Consider the following 22,772-nt stretch of genomic DNA (forward strand, 5'->3'; position numbering starts at 1 on the left):
ATCCTAAAGCTGAATGATAGCAAGAGAGTATAGAGTAGAAACAAGACCGCTCATTTATCACATCCAGTTTACTGTTTCCTCCCAACTCCTATCTTATATTTCTCTTTCAATCAATTCCTTTTAGCAGGAAAAAACAATGAAAATACAATACTTTGTCTTAGTAATTATTCTTCGCCAGGGATAGTCTGCTAAGATGGGATACAATAAGTGACCAACCACTTCATGTTTGGTGAGGTTCTACTGTCTGCTGCTGACTGGTTATATGCCATGGGTTTCCTTAGTAATTTTTGATTTGGACACAACAAAGAAATTTGGGGATCAGGGCCAAGGCATCAAGTGTCAAGAGGTATTTGAGAAGGTCATAATTAGCGATGTTTGGGGTAGGGTGGTAGGGAATGATTTTGGTAGTTGTTGTTGTGATTAGCTCGGGAGAACTGAATTATGACTGGTTGGAGGCATAAGTCATGGAAGAAGTCAGAATCATGATTGGACTGAATAAGATATCAAGCAACTCAAAGGAGACCAGCACTGAAGGATTATTAGATGATCTAAAAAAGAGTTGCCTAACCATGTCCAAGGCAACAAGTCCAACACCAGACTCCATGGGCTAGGGCCTGGGAAAGCAGTCCACCGTAGGACTTAATGAAGAAGACCACACATTCATTTTGAAAACTGCTTCTCAATAAGTGGTTTGATTGGTTAAAACCGATTTTTACTGAAAAGGCATTCAAATGTGTATTGATTGCTGTTAGACTCGGAGAGGTATGTCCAAGGGCCCATTTGCAGGGAAAAGTCAGAAGCAATTTGCAGATGGAAATGTTGGGAGTCCAACTAATCCATGAAAAATGACTCATAAATTGTTTTCCACAGAACTGTCAGTAAAAGGTAAGTATGTTTTGAACAAATATACTTCACCTCTCCCTTCTTTAAACCCTATCAACTCTAATTATAAAACTGCTTTTCAAAACTCTCCTTTAGTAGCTGCAGGATTCCAAGTGCCTTAGAGATGTTACATAAAAATTGAACTTTATTTTTAAAAAAGCTGTTAATCTGGCCACTTTTATCCTTTTTCATGCTGGATCATGGGTTATTCTAGAAAAGAAAAGTGACATCTTACTTCTAAATAGTTCATTAAATCCTTTTCTCTTTTTTCCTCACCTTAGAGTCAAGGAGTCAAGAAGTTTAACGGCACTAAAACAGGCCTTTTGGCCCAACTCATCCATACCATCCAAGATGTACTTCTGTGCTAGTCCCATTTGTGTGCATTTGGTCCACAGTCCTCACAGTATTTTCTTTCCATGTACCTGTATAAATGTCTTTTAAACATTATACTATAATTGTAATCTTCACCTCCAACAAGTGAGGACTCATGGATTTTTTTGTCACTAAGTCAGAGGACATCCATTCATCTATATCCGTAGGGCTTATCACCTTACATTAACCATTATTTCTTTGAATCTAATAATCTCCAATCCAAGTTCTTTATCAAATTTGTCATCAGTCATCTCTTCAATCTCTTTCCCTGCTCTTAATTTATCCCGTGATTTGTTACGGTTACTTATGCACTGAATTAAATCATCTTCACAATCTTCCTACTCCATCCATAAATCATCCTGTCTTCTTGCATCTGCAATTTTCTCTCTGTAACTCTGCTGCCTGTTTGGGAGGGTGCAGATGAAATGCCAATTGGACTGCTTGGGTGGCCAAGTCTGTAATTGATAATTCCACCAGTTGCCATGCATTAAGGTATCATCTGCATAGCACATCGAAACCTCACTGCTTCACCAAAAAAATGGTATGGGTGTAAACATGTTTGCAGAATTCATTACTGTTGCATTTTGTCATTATCCAACTGCAATATTAGATTGAATTGGTCTGTCAATAGCTATGGAATCCCATTCAACACGGAACTGAACTCCTGGTATCATCTTCAACATCATAAATATTAATCTCATTAGCATTGAAATCTGTGCATATAGATCCCGAAACAGTTTTTCATCATTTAATCATTAACAAAATATCCATTTAAATATGCTACTCTGAATCAAAGAATGTTTTAGCACATAAGGAGACCATCTGATATATTGACTATATACTAGTTTGTTCAAAGAGCACAGTCTGCCCACTTCCCTAACCTGCTGGAAAATCTCTTGACACTTTTGGCACTACTTTAGCAGTAAAAATATTACTAAGAATTTATAAACATAACCTGTGGAAATTTATGTTATTACTGTATGTTGTATGAATGTAATTTGCAATAATTTGAACACCGCATTTATTAAGGTTAATATATCCTCTCGGACTTCTCCTGCTGAACAATATGCCATACCTTTCTTTTCAAGAGACTGAAATATAAATACCTTCATCAATGAATCATAACCGTTAAAGAGTCTATCCAACCAAAGAGATCAGCTCATCAATGAGATTCCTTCTATAAAGCAAAAATTATCCACAGAAGAATTTTAACTGCTGATATGAGCTGCAAAAGCAAATGATTTAATAAAACATGTGATGATTTCATATTGATCCTGACTAGTATACTGATGTTGCAAAGTACTATGGTTGTTTTGAATTTTACATTAAAGGATGTGGTAAAGAATAATGCTAAAATGAGTTAAGTATCACATTAACCCAGAGTGACCAAGAACACCCTGTTACGCAATGCAATAACACACTGAACTTTATGTGGAAGATTTTCATATCATTATAAAACAAATTGTTATCAGATAGATATAGAACATTGTGTTAGCCACAAAATTCAAGTAGATCAAATTTAAGATGCGTACTTGTAAGGATATTTAATAAGGTTATTTCATAAGAAAGGAAATCATTCTAAACATGCTGTGATTATTGAGAATGTTAAACACTCCAGCACAAGAAATATCAGATGGGGTGCCGAACTGAGCCAGGTGCTGATGAGCACCCGAGACACATCTGTGGCTGTTGTCGATGCTAGGGGCGTAACCTTTGGCCACCAGTGGTACGGTCCACCATGGTAAGGGGTGAATGCAACCACAGGAAGGAGGAAAAGGACCATGAAGGTCCACATTGATGTGGTCAAACTGTCGCTCAGGGACTTCAAAAGATGCCAGTGGCACCTGAACATGGCAGTAAATTTTGCCCGCTGGCACTCCACACAGGCTGCAGTCTAATCAAACATTTCCTTTCGAAGGCTGTGCCGCACAAACATTAGTGCAACGCGTTTCTGTGAGGTCTTCTGGCCAGGATGTGAGGAGATATGTGTTGAGCAGTCATCCTCCAGTTTGCGGACACGATGTGGCGAGGGCAACCAGTTGAGGTATCGTACAGGAGAGAAACCCCAGCTTCCCCAAACTTAATATCAGCCAACCACAGGCCCGTGACAACTGCTCGGTAAGCCTGGGCCTCTGGGTCAGAAGCTTGGTCGGCTATTATGCCGGCATATTCAACCTCTATGTATATGGCCTCAATGGCTGGCCGTGAGTGGCAATCAGTCAAGGCATTATATTTCCTCTTGATATGTTGTACATCAGCTGTGAACTCAGATATGTAGGCTAGGTGGTGTTTTGCCTCCGGGATCAATAAAGTATGACTATGACTATGACTATGTTGTTGCTGTGGTCAACAAACGCTGTGAAATGGCGACCCTCTAAAAGACAACAAAAATGATGGACAGCCAGAGAGAGACTGAGGAGCTCAAGGTCAAACATGCTGTATTTCCTTTTGAGGGGACGGAGCTGGCATCTGAGGAAGACACGCAGCTGTCAGATGCCTCCGACCAACTGTTCGTGCACAGCACCCACAGCATAATTTGAGACATCAGTAGTAATGACTATGGGTGTGTTGGGGAGTGGGTGTGCCAGTAGGGTCATATTAGACTGAGCTCATTGGTATCATCAAATGCCCTGGTCAGGTCCACTGACCGGTCAAGCGCTTGGTAAAGGGTATTGCTTTTAAGCGTACTATACTGGGGGAGCACAAGTTCAGCTCGTGGAATGAAGCAGTGATAGAAATTCACCATGCCTAAAAACTCCTGTAGCTTTTCAGTAGTGTGGGGTGGTGAGAAATCCATAATAGTGGCTACTTTTGATGGGAGAGGTTTCACACCTCTGTGGAGATATGATGGCTGAGGAAGTCAATGGTTGACCACCCAAATTGTCATTTAGCAGGGTTAATAACCAATTCATGTTTGCTTAAGTGCTCAAAAGGTGTGTGGAGATGGGATAAGTGTTTGAATTTGGATGCACTGGCGATAAGTATGTCATCCAGGAAAACAAAAAGCAAGCCCAAGTCTTTTAATACAGAGTCCCATCAGCCGTTGGAAAGTCTGTCCTGCATTTTTCAGCCTAAAAGACATGCACAAATATTCAAAAGAGGCCAAAAGGGATTATCACAGCAGAGAGTCACCCATCATGTCCTGTAAGTCTGGATCTTGCTGCTGTTGGCAGCCTCCAGTGAGGTTTCATCACTCTTTACCTTCTCATTAATAGGCAATGCTGGCAGCACACTCACTTGAGCACCAGTGTGTTCAATACATAGAAATATATGGTGTTGACAGTAGAGATTTCTTGTAGCGTGAATTGAGCCTCTGCTTGCATGAACCAAGTGTCACCCTGAAAGTGTGTCCATAATGAACAGTAGATGATTCTGGCAGCAAGAATCCATGGTGCTCACAGACCTCTGATGTCCCGATGTGCTGGCACTGTCATAGCTGCAAGGTGGTTGGGATTTCCTAACATTCCTACCAAAGTGATCATGGTAAAAGAACAGGTCAGACATTGTCTGTTTCATAGCTGTGGGCACCCTTATGCTGGGGGTCTTGCTGACCAGGCTTATTGTGGTAGAGAAAGGAGGAGGAATGATGCACCATTCCTTCGCTGAGTATCGACTATCAGCTATCTTAGTATTAGTGAGGGCTATGCAGACTTGATCTGGTATTTGCTACATGAAGAGTTCTTTAAAAATAAAACAATGATGGTGATTTCCCCGGAGAGACACCATGTGGTCCATTAGCTCGAAGGCTTAGCATTGCTGAGACCAGGCAAAGAAGGCAACTGTTTGGCATGCTCAGACTCCGATGAACCAAAAGGCTGTAAAATGTATATTTTTAGTATTTACAGTATTTTGTTCAGCCAGTTATTCTAGTAGACTCACCACTTTCACAGCCGTGGAGTTGCTGAGTAATGCTACTACATAGAAATATTTGATAATGTCGGCAGAGATTTCTTGAAGCATGAATTGAGCCTCCACGTGTACAAATGAAGTGACGGCATTTTGCTCCCAAAACTCCAGTAGTTTCAAAGCAACTGCATTGGCCCACATGTTCAATAACTTTGGAATTGTACTAGAGCCTTCAGGGTCACCAATGTGCTGAAGGGTTTCGCAAATCGGTAGAGGTGTTTTATGTTTTATGTTTTAGGTGTATGAGATGATGAGAGGCATTGATCGTTTGGATAGCCAGAGGCTTTTCCCAGCACTGAAATGGCTAACATGACATTGCACAGTTTTAAAGTGCTTGGAAGTAGGTACAAAGGGGATATTGGGGTAAGTTTCTCACGCAGAGATTGGTGGGTGCATGGAATGCACTGCCAGCGATGGTGGTGGAGGCAGGTGCAATAGGGTCTTTTAAGAGACTTTTAGATGGGTACATGGAGCTTAAAAAAATAGAGGGCTATGCAGCAGGGAAATTCTGGGCAGTTTCTAGTGTAGGTTACATGGTTGGCACAACATTGTGGGCCAAAGGGCCTGTAATGTGCTGTAGATTTCTATGTTCTAAAAACTGCAGCAATTTATTTATTGAACACCAAAAAACCGAACTCAAAGCATGATAAAAACCCTTTATGTAATTATGTCATCACGTCAGACCAACTTTTTAAAGTGAAAGTCCAACTCAACGTCGGTGGTTGTGAATTGTATACATCACCACCAGTTACATTACTCTGTACCCTCTTTAACATCTCCACCAGTTACGTTACCCTGTAACATCTCCACCAGTTACATTACTCTGTACTCTCTTTAACATCACCACCAGTTACGTTACTCTGTACTCTCTTTAACATCACCACCAGTTACGTTACTCTGTACTCTCTTTAACATCTCCACCTCCTTCTGTTTCTCTCTGCAGTTTGAAGTTGCTCCATAATGCACAGCATTCTGCTTCAAATAAGTCAGATCTCGTTGTCATGATACATCACAATTGCGTCCTGGGTTAAGTCCATGCCTGATCAGGATGAGGGTTTCCTATTTTGCCGGCCAGAAGCAACTGGGATTCTAGAGACAAAATGTTTTGTGGGTCTCTAATTGTGAAGAGTAGTAGCTTCATTCCCAAAGCTACCCTGACAATTTATTTAAATGAAATAAGTAATCCGAAATATTTAAATCAACTAAAAGATTTTAACCATAATTAAATAAAGCATTAAGCAATTTGAAACAAAGAAAAGGGAATTCATCTCCTGCTCTTCCTTGCAGTTCCCATTCACATGCACGAGGTTGCAGATACTGGGCCAGGCCTAACTGCATGCAGGATCCAAAAGCTGATTCAACAGCATTATGTCATCAAGGTTGACCTCTTCTACCAGATGCTTGGGGGTGGGGGTGGGGAAGGGTCCAACAGCAGAGTATACAATATATTACAATGTACTTACTTTCTAACTTTGCAACTTCTGTGTTTGACTTTGCATGTGCAGAATTCCTCGACTTGCTGCCAGTTAAATTGATAAATACCAGTTGCCCCACTTGGAATTTACCATCACAATCCAGACCAATATCTTGGCAAGCGGTCCAATGCCAGATCATGCTCAGCAGCACTCCTGTGAAGTACTTGGCAATGTTTTATAACATTAAAAGTGTTATTTTAATGCAAGTTGCTGGTACTGAAGTGCTTCAAAGCCAACAAATTACATCTGACATTTAGGCATGTTATTCAGGCTGTTAAAGTGAAAACTTTATTCTTTTATCAAATAAGCTTCAAAAATACTTGAAAACTTTTTATTCCCAATTTTCCTTTCCTGAAGTTGTTGGCTCGCACAGAGCATCAGATGAACAGTCATTTTCCAGGCATGAACCTAAGGAAGTCAACTAAAACAAGTCAGATCTTATCCTCAGTATGATTTGCAGCACACAGTGAGGCCAGAAACCTGGCTTATTCCCCTAGACTATTTAATGGCTGCACTGTCACACTGGGTCAGTTACATCAACACTAGGTGGGAAAGAGTTGACGCCATCGAGTCTCTTTAACGACAGTTTTACAGGAGTCCATGGTCTCCTTTTTTTCCCATGATGAGGCCACCCTCATGGCGGAGGAGCAACACCTCATATTCCATCGATGAAACCTTCAATCTGATGGCATGAACAAAGATTTTTCCCCTCCTTCTTTCTTCTTCTATTCCCCTATCTGTCCTATTACCTCTTCTCCTCATTTGCCCATCACCACACCCTGGTGCGCCTCTTTCTTCCCTTTCTCCCATGATTCACTCTCCTCACCTATCATAATCCTTCTTCTCTGACGCTTTACCTTTCCCACCTACCTGACTTCACCTATTACCTTCTATCTAGTCATCCTTCCCCTCCACCTACCTTTTGATTCTGGCATCCTCCCCCCTGCCCTTAGTCCTGAAGAAAAGTCATTGTGCTAAACGTCAAATGTTTATTCATTTCCATAGATTCTGCCTGACCTGCTGAGTTCTTCCAGCATTTTGTGAGAGTTTCAAGAGTTCCACTTTGACTTTGACTAGAGTTGCAAAGTTTGATTGGAAGCATTTGCAGAAATGTGGTCACATACATGATAGCTGAAAACTCATTATAATCTAGATATACAGTAACAAAAGACTCTGAAATTGGGTAAGCCTTCTACTGGTTTATGAGAGCATAGATGTTGCAGAAAATTCAAAGGTACTCTACGCGTAAGCAAAAATAAGAACGAAAGAGCCTAAAGAAGGGGTCTGATCATGGGGAATGGTTCCAAAGATAGGAAACTAAAGGTGAGGGAAACATTGACAGACCTTTGTAATGAAGAAGTAATTGCCGACAGTCTGAGTCCTGTAAATGTTCTCAGCTCAACAGTAAAATTATTTCACTAGGAATACAAATATAATTGATAAATCAAGAAGCTCCATCATAGAATGTTATAGTCATAGAGTTGTAGAACACCACAGCACAGAAACAAGTCCTTTGGACCACAGAAACAGATCATGCCAAAATATTATTCTGCCTAGTCCCATTGAGCTGCACCTGGACCATAGCCCTCTAAGCCTCTTCCATCCATGTACTTACTTAATTTTTCTTAATTGCTGCAATCACTCTCACGTTCACCACTTCTGCTGGCAGCTGATTCCACACTCTCACCTCCCTCTGAGTGAAGAAGATCTCCCCCTCATGTTTCTCTTAAACGTTTCACCTTTCACCCATGACCTCTAGTTGTAGTCTCACCCAGCCTCAGTAGATAAAAGCCTACTTTCATTTACCCTAATTATGTGGTTTTTGTCCGTTTTTCAGTCTTGGTCTGTCCTGTGTTTCTGTGATATCACACCGGAGGAATACAGTATTGTATCATTTCTTAATGCATGCATTACTAAATGACAATAAAAGAGGATTGCGTGTCCTCATAATCTAATCTAATCTAATCTAATAATCTAATAAAGTGCTGCTGGAACTCTCATGTTATTTTATTTAGAATCAAACACTTTTACATTTCATTTTTTATTTTGCCAATACAAATATCTTTCTGTTTTAAGGTGATGATTTAGTCTGTATTGGAATAGTCACAGATTAGTCTGAGATTGCTTCTTTAACTCACATGTTTTGGTCATGTCCCTTGTTGGAGAAATATTGGAAAGATATTTTTGATATTATTTCAATGGTCCTAAATATAGACTTACAACCTCATCCAATTACTGCTATCTTTGGACTACCAATGATAGACTCAAATAATTTAACCTCTTCATCACGAAGGATGATTGCATTTCTTACTTTAATAGCTAGAAGGTCCATCTTGTTGAATTGGAAAGAGATCAACCCTCCTACAGTATTTCATTGGTTTTCACAAGCTATGGTGTGTCTGAATTTGGAGAAAATTAGAAGTGCAGTTTATAATCCTTCTATTAAGTTTGAAAAAATTTGGAGGCCATTTATTCAGCATTTTCATTTGATGTAATTTGATCATTTCCAAACTGGTTTTATTTCTCTGTACTGTTGTTGGAGGGGAATGGAGGCGTCGACGCTGAGGTTTTCTTCTTTTCCATTTTTAAGTTGTTAGTTTTGCCCAAGTCTTTTAGTTTAGTTTAGTCGTTTTTTTCTTTTGGGATGGGTTTTTTTTTCTTTTTTTTGTCTTTTTCCTTTTTTTTTGCTTTATATTATCCGTGATCAGTTTTACATGTATGGGAGTTTTGGTAATTTCCACTATTTGGTTTTGCAATTACTCTTTTTTAAATGTAACAATACATCTCATATTATCTGTATTATTGCTATGTTTTGTTTCTATATTTTGAAATTAATAAAAAGATTGAAAAAGAAAGGAATAGTCACAAATGGCAAAATATCTCATGATTTAACAGGCCACTATACAAATGCTATTTCCTTTCCCTTATGACTTTTCTCATAGAATACAGTGATGTTCTTTCTCCTCTTTTTTTGTACAGGAACAGAATTAATTTTTCAAATTGCCCATTTCATTTTTACTGGATTTTCCTGTCTCAGCATGGTACCCACACGGAATTTCAGTTTGCTTCACATCTTCCAATTGCCTAATCTCTAATTTCCCCAAAGCTTGATGTGCAATCCCTTTCTTGCACCCCCAATCATTAGTTCCTCTGTCCAACTGTTCGCTATTTCTCCCAGAGCTCTGCACTTTAATGGTAATCCCCAACTTTCACCATATCCATACCTGCCCCTCTCTTTATCCCATTCTCTTATGAACTACATTCTCCAATCTCCTTCTCAATCTCCACCCTCCCATTTACCACAAGAGTTTTAAGATCCTCCTTGCCTTCAGCATTACATTCACTCTTCCACTTCCTGTTTACTAATTATTCATGTCACGCCGGCAGGCAGGATTAGACAAGGATCTTTTAAACTAGTGAAAGCTGTGAAGTGAGGAGAGTTCTGAATGTACTAAATTTAAACCATGAGGGTCTACTATGTTCCAGAAGGTCCATGTTCCAGATTGGGAAATTTACCAATCCCAACTCAAAAGCAGAGAGATCTGATCTCGGAAGTTTCTAGATATTCCAGGCGTTGCTAGCAGAAAGTTTGTTGCATTTGTTCATAGAAGGATTGCTCATTGCTGCTCCTTTCACCATTATATTAACTTCAAAACTGTTGTGATTACACTTTAAGAACCAATATTGACGGCGGTATCAGATTCCAGAACTGACAGCATTTGTGTTATCATATATCAGATCTTCTCTCCACCTCCCTTTCTGCTGTCCCGTTTGGTTCTATCTCCTTTACTTCTTGTCTGCCTCCACCTAACATCCAGCTGCCTCTGTTTCCCAAATCTACCCATCACCCTCCCCAATCTGAATCAATCTTCAACCCTCCTCAGTCCACCAATCAGCTGCATGCCCCACCTCACCACTCCCTCTCTCATTAATATGCTGACTGAATTCCCTCTTCCCCCTCAAACCAGATGTAGCCTTTCAACACAAAATGTCAACAATTCCTTCCCCTGCCAACCTCTACACAGTTATAGCTTAACTTGCTGTAGAATTTTCTCCTAATGATAGAAAAGGACTTTCATTATATTCTTATATTTCAGGAGTGTCTAAACTTCAAATTTACCTGAGACCTCAAGTAGTACTTCATAAATGCAAGTTCTATTTTATATATGAGTTTGCCCTTTTTCCTTTGTGAAAACATTCAGAAAAGAGCCAAGGTAAGTTGATGTTTTAGTGCCACCTAGTGTTGTTAGACCACTCCTGTGAATAGAAAGCAGGCGTTGTCTTTACCTCTTCAAACAATTTAGTGACTAGGTAGGTAGAGTAAGTTCAGAAGTTGCTTTAGAGGATTTGTTTCTGAGAATTATAGCTCATAAATAAAACTTCAAATGTAGCATGAAGTTTGTAGCTTTTGTTACTAATGCCTTACTTAAATTTAGCCACAGCTAAATTATGCAGAATTTATAGAACAGAATGTAAAACATAAGATAATTATTTCCCACTAGGTTAGGATTGAAAAAGAAAGAAACAAAGAAAGGGGATAAAGAATTCATTTATACTTTGCTCTTTAAAACTTTATGGTCCTCCATAATAAGTTAAAGTCAAAGGAAGGATTTCTGAACAACAGAAAAGTGGTGGAAAAATAAATACTGAACTCAATAGTTAACATTGTTTGGTATTGTGATGTGGATGGAGCAGTGCAGGACTGAGATCTGGTGGACAGACTATGAGTTTTAAAGGGTCAACATTTCGGACAGAGACCATACATTGGCCCAAAATGTTGCCTCTTTATAGATGCAGTCTGATCTGCTGAGTTCCTCCAGCATTTTAAACGCATTACTTTGGATTTCGAGCATCTGCAGAATCTCATATATTAATTGTACGAGTTTTGACAGAATTTTCTGAAATTCTTTATGGCACTGGATTTCAGGAAAAATACATTTGCTTAGATAACAAAATTCATTTGGACTTTGAAAATCCTACACAATGTTATGGTTAACCATGCCAGACACCTTCTTGCTGAGACCATTGATGTCTGCCTAGTGGGAGTCTGGCAGAACATACAGAGAATAAAGTTCATGGCATTGAACAGCTTGCATTGTTGTGCTGGCATATTTTATTCTACAAATCTGGAGCTTTTGAGTTGCCAACATTGTGCTGTAAAAATCAGACACAGGATCTGGACACATAACACATCTATGACACACTTTTAGGATCAGATATTCTTTTTCCATCAATTATGGTAAGATTACAGACCAACTGAATATCAGTGCTTGGCTATTGACTTGCTTAAGTAAATCTTTTAAAATGCAATTCTTACTTTTTTTGGCATCAAATGTGAGCATCCATTTTCTGAAATCATCACAGAAGTAGTAGACAATATATTGGCTGTGTTCATCTTCTGACTAGTAGATCGCAGTTGGACTTTGTAGTCTGGATTGAGGTCCAATTTGGAATCCAATGAATCACTTTTTTTGTCCTTAGGTTCTTGGAAAGTAAAGTATTGTAGTAATCAATATAAATTAACATTATTCCCTTCTGAGACAGGTGAGAACATTTAGCGACAAGCACTTGTTTTTGAGTCAGTTACTGGTACAGTTTTGTTTTTAATTAAATTAATATAACGTTCTGTAGGAGTAAATCATTATCTGGTTCTTGAAACCCTCTCTCTAATCATTAACAATTAGTGCATTTTGCCAAGAATATTATCATTAATGAGATATCGATAAATAGGTCTTTAAGTAGATACTTTAAATTTTAATCTTCTAGGCTAATGGGCTCTGTGTTCTATGAATGACAAATTGCCCAATGCCATGCTGGAATTAATAATGCAACTCTTAGTGAATGAGACACCATGGTCTACAATTATTGCATTCTCAGGTACTCACAGATATCAACATGAGAAGTTTTGAGCACTCCCTAAGATTATGTGTTGAACTAGTACATCACACTTCTGAATTTTTAAATCATTATCTGGATTTACCAGTTTCACTATTGAATTCTTGCATTATTCTGATCTTTTCTATTTCCATCCCATGTGAAGCATTGTGATTAGGATTGAAGGACCTGGACAGTTTACCTGATTCATTGTCATGTGTGATGTTTGATGGACGGCTCACGAAATGTGTTCCTTGGTTTGATAAATCTGAAGAGAGGAAATCTTTTGCTTGTGTAATGTCATTTGACTCTTTGATATTGTCCTTCACATTTTGATCTGAATGCTGGAATTGACAAAAAAAGAAACTCAAATATTTTATTCTGTGTAATAATGAATGAATGAAAAAACAGAACCCAGCATGAAATGGTTAATAAAACCCAGGAAAGCAAATCCACAAGCTGTATTAATACAAATTCATAAACTTTTAAGCAATCCAAGGTTCCGATAAAAGATCCTTAGGGGAACCGATCATCAGTATACAGATTAATTAAACCATCAAACCACTAGTCTTAAATCAAGAATAAATAGAACTGGAAATAGATGAATTCAGAATTAACCCCTTTCTTTCTTTTCCAATCTTTTTATTAATTTTCAAAATTATAAACATAACAACAATATTAATAAACAGATTAAGATTACATTATTAATAATTGACATTACAAATATATCATTGGTAATAATACAGATGTATAAAGTGTTCCAAACTCTAAATATAATTAAACATGGTAGAGGGACAAATGGGAAAAAATCTTTAAAAAAATACCAAATTAGAAAAAAAGGCATATTAACTAAACTAAGCGATATCAACCTAAACTAAATAAAACTAAAAAAAAAACAGAATTATAGAAAAAAAGAGAAGCTAACATATTACATTGGATAGAAGCATTAATGTTGTTAACTCCACACCTCTATCTGTATATTTTAAGTTAAAAAAAGGATTCAAAAAGGTCAAACTCCATCATATAGAAACATTGAATAAATGGTCTTGAAGTTTCTTCAAATTAAATTGAAGGGTCGGAGGTGCCATTTCTAATTTTCTCGAAATTTAAACAAGATATAGTTCGAGAAAACTATTGAAATGTATTAGGGAGATTGACCTCTTTCCAGTTCAATAAGATAAATTTTCTAGTCATTAATGTTATAAAAGCAATCATCTGACAGGCTGAAGGGGATCAGCAACTATCTTCCATCATTGGTAACCCAAAAATTGCAGAAACAGGGTGTGGTTGATTAATACGCAAACCAGTAGAAATAATATCAAAGATATCTTTCCAATATTTATCCAAAAAAGGGCAAGATCAAAACATATGAATCAAGGAAGCAACTTCATAGTGGCATCTATCACAAATTGCGCTTATATGTGAACAGAAATGAGCTAATTTGTCTTTAGACATATGTGCCCTATGCGCCACCTGAAATTGTATCAATGTATGTTTAGCACATAAAGAGGACATGTTAACTAATGAAAAATTCTTTTCCCATTTTTCTATAGGTAAATGAAGTTGGAGTTCTCTTTCCCATTCAATCTTAATTTTATCAGGTATACCTGAATTTATTTTCATAATCAAATTATAAATGAATGCTATTAAACCCTTCTGAAAAGAATTTAAACTTAGAATTTTTTCTGTAATATCAATTGGATGTGAAGTTGGAAATGTGGGTAAATTATTATTTTAAAAATTTCTAATTTGTAAATATCTGAAAAAGTGAGATCTAGGCAAATTATATTTATTAGATGACTGTTCAAAAGATATGAAACAGTTATCCAAAAATAAATCACGAAAGCTTAATATATCCTTTCTTTCCCATACCAAGAAAGCTTGATCTATAATAGAAGGTTGAAAGAAAAAATTAGACGTAATAGGGCTTGATTAAATAAATTGGGTCAAGCCAAAAAATGTATGAAATGGAAACCATATTCGTATTGTATGTTTAATTATTGGATTAACCATTTGTTTATTTAATTAGAAATAACAAATGGTAAAGAAGTCCCTAAAATGGAAGTCAAAGAAAACCCTTGTTTAGATTTACATTCCAGGTTTACCTATTGTGGGCATAAAGTTATATCCAAATCTTGTGTCCAAGATATTAAATATCGGATATTAATTGCCCAATAATAAAATCTAAAATTTGGTAAAGCCAAACCACCATCCTTTTTAGACTTCTGTAAATATCTTTTACTTAATCTAGGATTTTTGTTCTGTTATATATATGAAGAGATTTTAGAATCTAAAATATCAAAAAAGGATTTAGAAATAAAAATTGGTAATGCTTGAAACAAGTATAAAAATTTTGGTAGGAGAATCATCTTAATAGCGTTAATTCAACCAAGCGTTGATAGAAACAATGGGGACCATTTAATAAAAATTTGATTAATTTGATCAATTAAAGGTAAAAAAAATTATGCTTGAATAAATCCTTATGTTTCTAAGTAATTTTAACACCCAGATAAGTAAAATAATCGATAACTAGTCTGAATGGTGAACACCTATAAATTGGAACCTGCATATTTAAAGGGAAGAGTTCACTCTTACTAAGGTTCAGTTTATAGCCTGAAAAATTACTAAACTTATCAAGCAAAGATAGTAGTGCCGGAATAGATTTTTCGGGGTTAGAAATATATAGTAATAAATCATCAGTGTATAGTGATAACTTATGTGTTTTATTCCCACGGGTGATACCAAATATATTAGTTGATTCATGAATAGCAATGGCCAAAGGTTCTAAAGCAATATCAAATAGCAACGGACTAAGAGGACAACCTTGCCTAGTGCCGCGAAACAACTGAAAAAAGGAGATCTTTGATTATTGGTAAATACCGATGCCGAAGGGGTAAGGTATATTAATTTAATCCAAAATATAAATGTCGGACTAAAATTAAAATTTTCAAGCACAGTAAATAAATATGTCCATTCAACCCTGTCAAATTCTCTCTCAGCATCTAGTTAAATGACACATTCTGGAGTTCTAGATGAAGGAGTATAAACAATATTCATTAATCTCCTAATATTAAAAAAATAACTATTTTTAATAAATCCCATCTAATCAACAGAAATAATTTGAGGCAATACTTCTTCTAATCTGGTCACTAATACTTTAGAAAAAATCTTGGAATCTACACTCAACAAAGGTATAGGCCTATATGATGCACATTCAGTGGGATCTTTATCTTACTTAAGAATTAAGGAAATAGAAACACCATAAAAGGACTGTGGTAATTTACCTGTAGATAATGCATCCTTAAAAATTCTATGTAGCCAAGGTGAAAGAATATTAGAAAATGATTTGAAAAATTCTACTGTGAAACCATCTGGACCAGGTGCTTTACCTGAATTCATCGAAAAAATATCATTTTTAATTTCATGCAATACACATAAAAGTTGCTGGTGAACGCAACAGGCCAGGCAGCATCTCTAGGAAGAGGAATAGTCGACGTTTCGGGCTGAGACCCTTCGGAAATTCCAGCATCTGCAGATTTCCTCGTGTTTGCATTTTTAATTTCATCTTCAGTAATGGGAGTTTCTAATACTAAACATTCATCAGATGATAAATTCGGAAAATTCAATTTCCTTAAAAATTCGTGCATTATAGTAAGATCATCCGGAAATTCTGATTGGTATAATGAAGTATAGAATTCTTGAAAGGATTTATTTATCTCATCATGATCAATGGTCAGGATACCATCACTTTTACGAATCTTAAGAATCTGGTGTTTAACTGAAGCAGTTTTCAATTGATGAGCCAATAATTTACTGGATTTATCACCATGTATATGGAAGTGACTTCTAGTTTTACTTAATTGATTTTCAATCGAGGATGTTAGTAATAAGCTATGCTCCATTTGAAGTGCTACTCTGTTTTTATAAAGCTCCTTACTAGAATATTCCTTGTCAATTTCTTTGATCTTATCAACCAGCATTTGTATTTCATTATTAATTTGTTTTTTCAGTCCAGCAGAATATGAAATAATTTGAACACATATACATGCTTTAAAAGTTTCACATAATATTCCACTAGAAACTTCTTCCATAGCATTTGTTGAAAAGAAAAAATCGATCTGATCCTTGATGAAATTAACAAATTTCCAATCTTGAAGAAGAGTAGAATTAAACCGCCATTGTCTACTGTTAGAAAATGTATCCATTAATTTGATAGATAGTTTCAACTGCGCATGGTCGGAAATTGCAATGGAGTCATAGTTACTGTCAACAACAAATGGAATTAAACGAGAGTCAATAAGGAAATAGTCAATTCTAGAGTACTTATGATATACATGAGAAAAGAATGAAAACGCTTTATCCTTAGGGTATAAAAATCTCCAAATTTCTACAATTTCTGTATCAACCATAAAAGAATTGATAAGAGTAGCAGATTTATTTGGAAGTGTCTGATTAGAAACAGATCTATCCATCAAAGGATTTAAACAATAGTTAAAATCTCCACCCATTATTAGCATATAATCATTTAAATTAGGAAGAGCTGTAAGCAAATACTTAAAAATTGAGGATGGTCAATATTTGGAGCATAAACATTCACCATATCAACCTTTTTATTAAAAAGTAAACTGATATTTAACAAAAATCTACCATTTAGGTCTGAAATAGTTTCGTAATGAACAAATGATACTGAAGAATCTATGAAAATTGAAACTCTTTTTACTTTGAGATTTGAGTTCGAATGATATTGTTGACCCCGCCAAAACCTAAAAAAAACTGATTATCCTCACTCCTCATGTGAGTTTCTTGTGCAAAAATAATGTGAGCGTTCATTCTGTGGAATACATTTAAAAAATTCTGTTTAATCGGGTGGTTTAAACTGTTTGTATTCCACAAAACAAAGTTAATAATCTTGTGCATATTACTAAAGTTAACCATTTGGTATGTAAAGGGTTAACCAGAGTACAAGCTCATGACTCCAGATGAGGGAAAAAGGGTTTGAAGAGGAACTGGAAGTTACGACATATTTGTAGTTGCAAGTTAGCCCGTTTGAAAAAACTAGACTAAAAATAGAAAGAACCCCACCACCCACCCATAAAGACCCAGAAAAAAGGCAAAGAGAAGTCAAAAAGTAAGCTAACACTAAATCTAACCACATCTTTCTAAAAGGCAGACCAAAAGATTATATGAAAAAAAACACCCCAAAGATTAATCTAAATAAATGAAAGCTACAGTTATTGAAAGCATAGGACAATATATCATCTTATTAGTCTTTTTAAAAAAAAACAAGCATCAGTTAATATTGTTAGTACTTTTCAAATTGAAACAATAAGAAAATGACGCAACAATATAGAAAAAACAGCGTAGGGGAAGAAAGGAATAAACACCATCTTGAAATGTAAATAGACAAAAAGAACCACATACTTCCCCAAACCTTTCAAAAAAAAAATTAAGCTCCGAGTCTTCTACTTAATTACCTTCAAAAGCAGAGAAAGTAAGAATAAAAATAGAAATTAAAGAAAAATGGACAGAGTCATTAAGAAAGAAATACTTTAATCGAAAAGTGTATAAAAAATACCTACACTACAGACCAAGAACCTAAGCCCTTAGATTATCAAAGATCCAAATCTGTAAATCTATTACTAACAAAAAAAAATAGGAACAAAAATGAAAGAAAAAGCAATAAAATAAGTGGATCTTAGTAGGCAATTTCAGATCATCGAGAAATTTTTGAGCTTTGATCGAGGATTTAAAGAGACGGTGAGAATTATCAGGAAGGACAACTCTCAGACGAGCTGGGTAAAGGAGAGCTGGTTTGAAAACTTTCTGAAAAAAATCTAAAGACATTGGTTTAAAAGCCATCCATTCCCTTAAAACTTTGGGACTGAAGTCCTCAACCAAACAAAATCTGAAACTTTGAAACTCAATCATTCCTCTTCTTCGAGCAGCTGGTATCAGACGATCCTTGATGTGAACGTAATGAAACCGAATAATAACAACTCTTGGTTTAGAACCTACGGTTGGTTTGGCGAAAGGAATACGGTGGGCCCAGTCAATTAATGGAGGGGTATCCAAAACTTCCGGTCCAAACACGTCCGTTGAGAATTGAGAAAAGAATTTAACTGGATCCCCCTTCTCAACGCCTTCGGTAAGTCTGATTATCCGCAAATTCTGTCTCAGGGAGCAATTTTGAAGGTCGATAATCTTGGATTTATAACATTCCAACATATGAGATGTCAAAGATAAATTTTGCTCCAAGGTTTCAATCTTTCAATCCCTTCGCCGAGCAGCTTCATCGAGTTCTGAGATTCTCGTTTGTTGTTGTTCAAAAAAATGACCTAAGATTATCTTCAACCGTCTTTAAAACTCCTTCCATCACTGAAAATCTGTGGTTAAATTTTTCATCTTGACAGTTGAATTTTTCATCTGGAAGGTTCGAAATTGTGTCAGAAGTTAATAGGATATCTGTAGATGATTTAGGGTCTCCATTTTTTCTTTCGTTACCGTTGGAATCTTTGCTGTTTTTAATGTCTCTTCATCTGAGAGTTCCCATTTCCAACAACTTAAAATCAAAGTTCAAAAAAAAACTGTAGATAAACCCTTTAGTGTAGGTTTAAACAAAATGAATAAGGGTGGTTATGGGTAAAAAAAATAGTAAAAGGAATGGAGCAAAGCCAAAGTGTACCTTACTCCATGAGCGCCTCCTAGAAAGTTCCAGAATTAATCCCATGCTTTGATGTTGATGCTGAAATTGAGAGAATTATTGGCCTCAAAGCAGAATGTTTAATCCAAGTTACAATAAGAGAAATTATGGTGGAAATATGCTGGAGGAAATTTTAAATGTAGCTAGTGATTTCTAAGGTTTCATTTATTATCAAAGTATACAACTCTGAAATTCTTCTGCTCCGGATAGCCACAGAATCAAGAAAGAAAAATAGAATGGTGGCACAATCATCATCCCCCAAATCCCTGCTCCCCACAAAAAATATGAACAAAAATGGAACAGGCACATCAACCCTCAAATCCCCCTCCCCTACATTAAAAAAACAAGAAAAATCAGGGAATAAACACAGAAAAGTCTATTGTCCAAGTTCATATCCAAAATGTAGAAAACCTGGATAATGCTCTCCAGGCAAAAAGGCAGCCTTTTCCCTCTCCAGCAACAGGGTGATTCCACCAGTGATCAAAAGGCAATCTCTTGTTTCCAGCAGTAGAGTGAACCCACCAGTGATCAAAAGGCAGTTTCCTGTCTCCAGCAGAAGAGTGAATCCACCGGTGATCAAAAGGCAGGCAGCTAGTGTTCACCTTCCACATTGGCCTCTATGTTTCAACCTCCCTCGTCACTTTAATTGGCAAACAATGGAAGCTTTAATCGATGAAATGGAGTCAAAGATTGTCTTGTACCCCATCTGCAGCCTTCTCGTCATGAAATTCGCACATGCTCCACAACTTTCTGGAATTCTCTCAGAGACTGCTAAGCGCTGAAGACCCAAACAATCTCCAAGCAGCAAATCACAGGCTTGAACTGTTCCAGAATCGCATTCAAGATGAAAAACAAATGTAAAAGACATAAAAGAAGTGAAATATATGGTTTCATGGTTTATCCAAAAGATGTCAACTATGTGAGCATTGTACACAGATGCCATCTTGACTGTGAAATGATTCTTGATTATGGATGAAATATTTTTCTCATCTTCAATGTAGGATTATCATGATTATTTTAGAAAGGCAGTGTTGTGTATGTAACACGCTGTAAGGTTTCACTGCTAATGCAATGGCTTCTTTGTAATGTTCACTGCTGAGGTAATGGTTTCTCTGTAGCAGCAATGTTTGGGTTATTGCTGGAGATAACGGGATGCATGAAGCCAATACAAGATATGTGTCCCTGTGTCTTGTGATTCTGGAAGCAGTCGCTTTCGCAGGCTTTTGCCAGAGTGAGAGAGGGAGATGAAGAGAGAAGACTTGCATGGAGTGATTTGGTAGTCCACCGGATGGGGTGGACTCGGAGCGAGGGTCTGAAGGGCAGTGACGATCGAAGGAGGATCAGCGAAGGGGAAACAGTGAGCTCCAACTTAGTGTGCACAGACAGTTTAATAAGATTTGGGCCCTTTTTTCTTTTATATTTTGTTTCTCTACTAACCATGTAGTCAAAGTAAGAGTTATAAAGCCACACTCAGGTTGGAGGAACAACACCTTATATTCTGTCTGGGTAGCCTCCAACCTGATGGCATGAACCTTGACTTCTCTAACTTAATGCCCCACCTCCCCTTCGTACCCCATCCATTATTTATTTATTTTTTTAATTAATCAATCTATTTATTTGTTATTTATTTATTTATTTATTTATTCTCTCTCCCTCCTCTCCCCCCCCCCCCTATTTTTCTCCCTCTGTCCCTCTCACTATACTCCTTGCCCATCCTCTGGGCTTCCCCCCTCCCTTTTTCTTTCTCTCTAGGCCTCCCATCCCATGATCCTCTCATATCCCTTTTGCCAATCAACTTTCCAGCTCTTAACTCCATCCCTTCCCCCTCCTGTCTTCTCCTAGTATTTCAGATCTCCCCCTCCCCCACCCACTTTCAAATTTCTTACTATCTCTTCTTTCAGTTAGTCCTGACAAAGGGTCTCGGCCCGAAACGTCGACTGTACCTCTTCCTATAGGTGCTGCCTGGCCTGCTGCGTTCATCAGCAATTTTTATGTGTGTTGCTTGAAATTCCAGTATCTGCCGATTTCGTGTTTGCAGTTATAAAGCTTAATTGTTTAATCACATATTGTGTACTGTTTGTTATTTCGGGTACTGCTTTGTAACAGGGGATACATCGCGCATAATCCACCCAAACGAGATTTCTTAGGTTTGGCCGGCAGGGGGTCATCACCCCCTATATTAAGCCGCTAGGCGAAGCAAGTGTTACATGTTATTTGCAACCTATCTTAGTACTTAATTAGATAGTGCATATGTCATGACTCAATGCTTCATGCTCTCAATGTGTCTTTGTTTCTCATTCTCACTTTCATACTCCTTCACATCACATGTTGTTCTGTCCAAGACTGATGACGTCATCACCGTACATTACAAGTGTCAAACTACATTAACAGACTTTACCATTTCAATAAACTACATCCCTCAATTCCTGAGGAATGAACTTCAATATTTCAGAACACATTTAACCCACAGATTTAACCATTACAATTCAACAGATATTCTCTGATATGCATGACTATAACCAACACATTTTCTGTTTCAACTTATTGATAACTCTGGAACTGAAAACTTCATTTTCAACTTACAACAGTTTTCATTGTTTCAAAAGGCACAACTTAAAGCCCTGCTTCAACACAAATTCATTAAACTCCAGAGGCTGTTTTCTCACCCTTTGAGGTCTCTCTACCAGTTTCTCTTTGCTTTCAATGTCTGGTAATGGCTTTTGCTCACTGTGAACCTGAGCTTGTCTGTAACCGTCCATCATATTGTTCTCCTGTCCTTGTACCTCATTGTCAAATCCTTGAATTTCCTGAATTACGTCAAAAGTCTCTTTTGTGTTGAACGTTTTACATGTATGGTGTTCCTTGCATACTCCACTTCAGCTGGAGATACAACTACCACTTGATTCCTTGTTTTCCTCACCAGCCCGTGAGGTGTTCTGTTGAAATGTGGATGGAATTTGTCCACTTTTCCCTGCCGGATAAGCACAGTGTCCCCAACTTCTGCATAGACTCTTGTGCTCCTCTGTGATTGTCCGCATACAGCTTGTACTTTCCTCTTTGTTCTACGTCCCATACCTCCAGTTCCGCTGTGTGTATCTCCTTGATGTCTGGTAACTTTCCCCTCATCCCCTCATTTTGCATTTGTAGAGAAGTCTGGCAGGACTTTTCCCTGTTTGGCATGTTCCACACATCTGTACACAGATGCATACTTTCTCAGTTCAAGTTTCCAGCCAAGTCCTTCTGCTTGAGCAATCCTAATCCTTTTCACCAGTGATGCATTTTGATTCTCCACTTCACCATTTGCCTGAGCTCACTTTGGTGTTGTTCCCAGGTGTTTGATGCCATTACCCTCACAATATTCCTTGAACTATTCAAATCTGAATTGAGGTCTATTATCTGATCTGATAGATATGGGCAGTCCATGTGTACCAAAAATGTTCTCCGGACTGTCAATAACTCTTTCTGCAGTTATAGTGGTCAAAATGTCATATAAAATTGGCTGTAGTAATTGACTACTACTAGAATGGAATGGTTTGTTGGTAATGGTCCAAGCAAATCAACAG

General features: G+C 37.2%; 1 protein-coding gene across 4 annotated transcripts in view; it reads right to left on the bottom strand.

Annotated features, from left to right (window-relative positions):
• Positions 1-22,772, bottom strand: part of LOC140200520 (uncharacterized) — a 147,923-nt gene that overhangs the window by 93,502 nt on the left and 31,649 nt on the right. For all 4 annotated transcript variants that reach the window (XM_072263982.1, XM_072263981.1, XM_072263983.1 and 1 more), the window contains exons 4-5: positions 12,712-12,853; positions 11,953-12,119 (exon numbers count right to left, since the gene is read on the bottom strand). In XM_072263982.1, coding sequence (XP_072120083.1) covers positions 11,953-12,119; positions 12,712-12,853 — 309 coding nt within the window. The remainder of the gene's footprint in view (positions 1-11,952; positions 12,120-12,711; positions 12,854-22,772) is intronic.

This window comes from Mobula birostris, chromosome 7 (assembly GCF_030028105.1).
Source record: "Mobula birostris isolate sMobBir1 chromosome 7, sMobBir1.hap1, whole genome shotgun sequence".
Lineage (NCBI taxonomy): Eukaryota > Metazoa > Chordata > Chondrichthyes > Myliobatiformes > Myliobatidae > Mobula > Mobula birostris.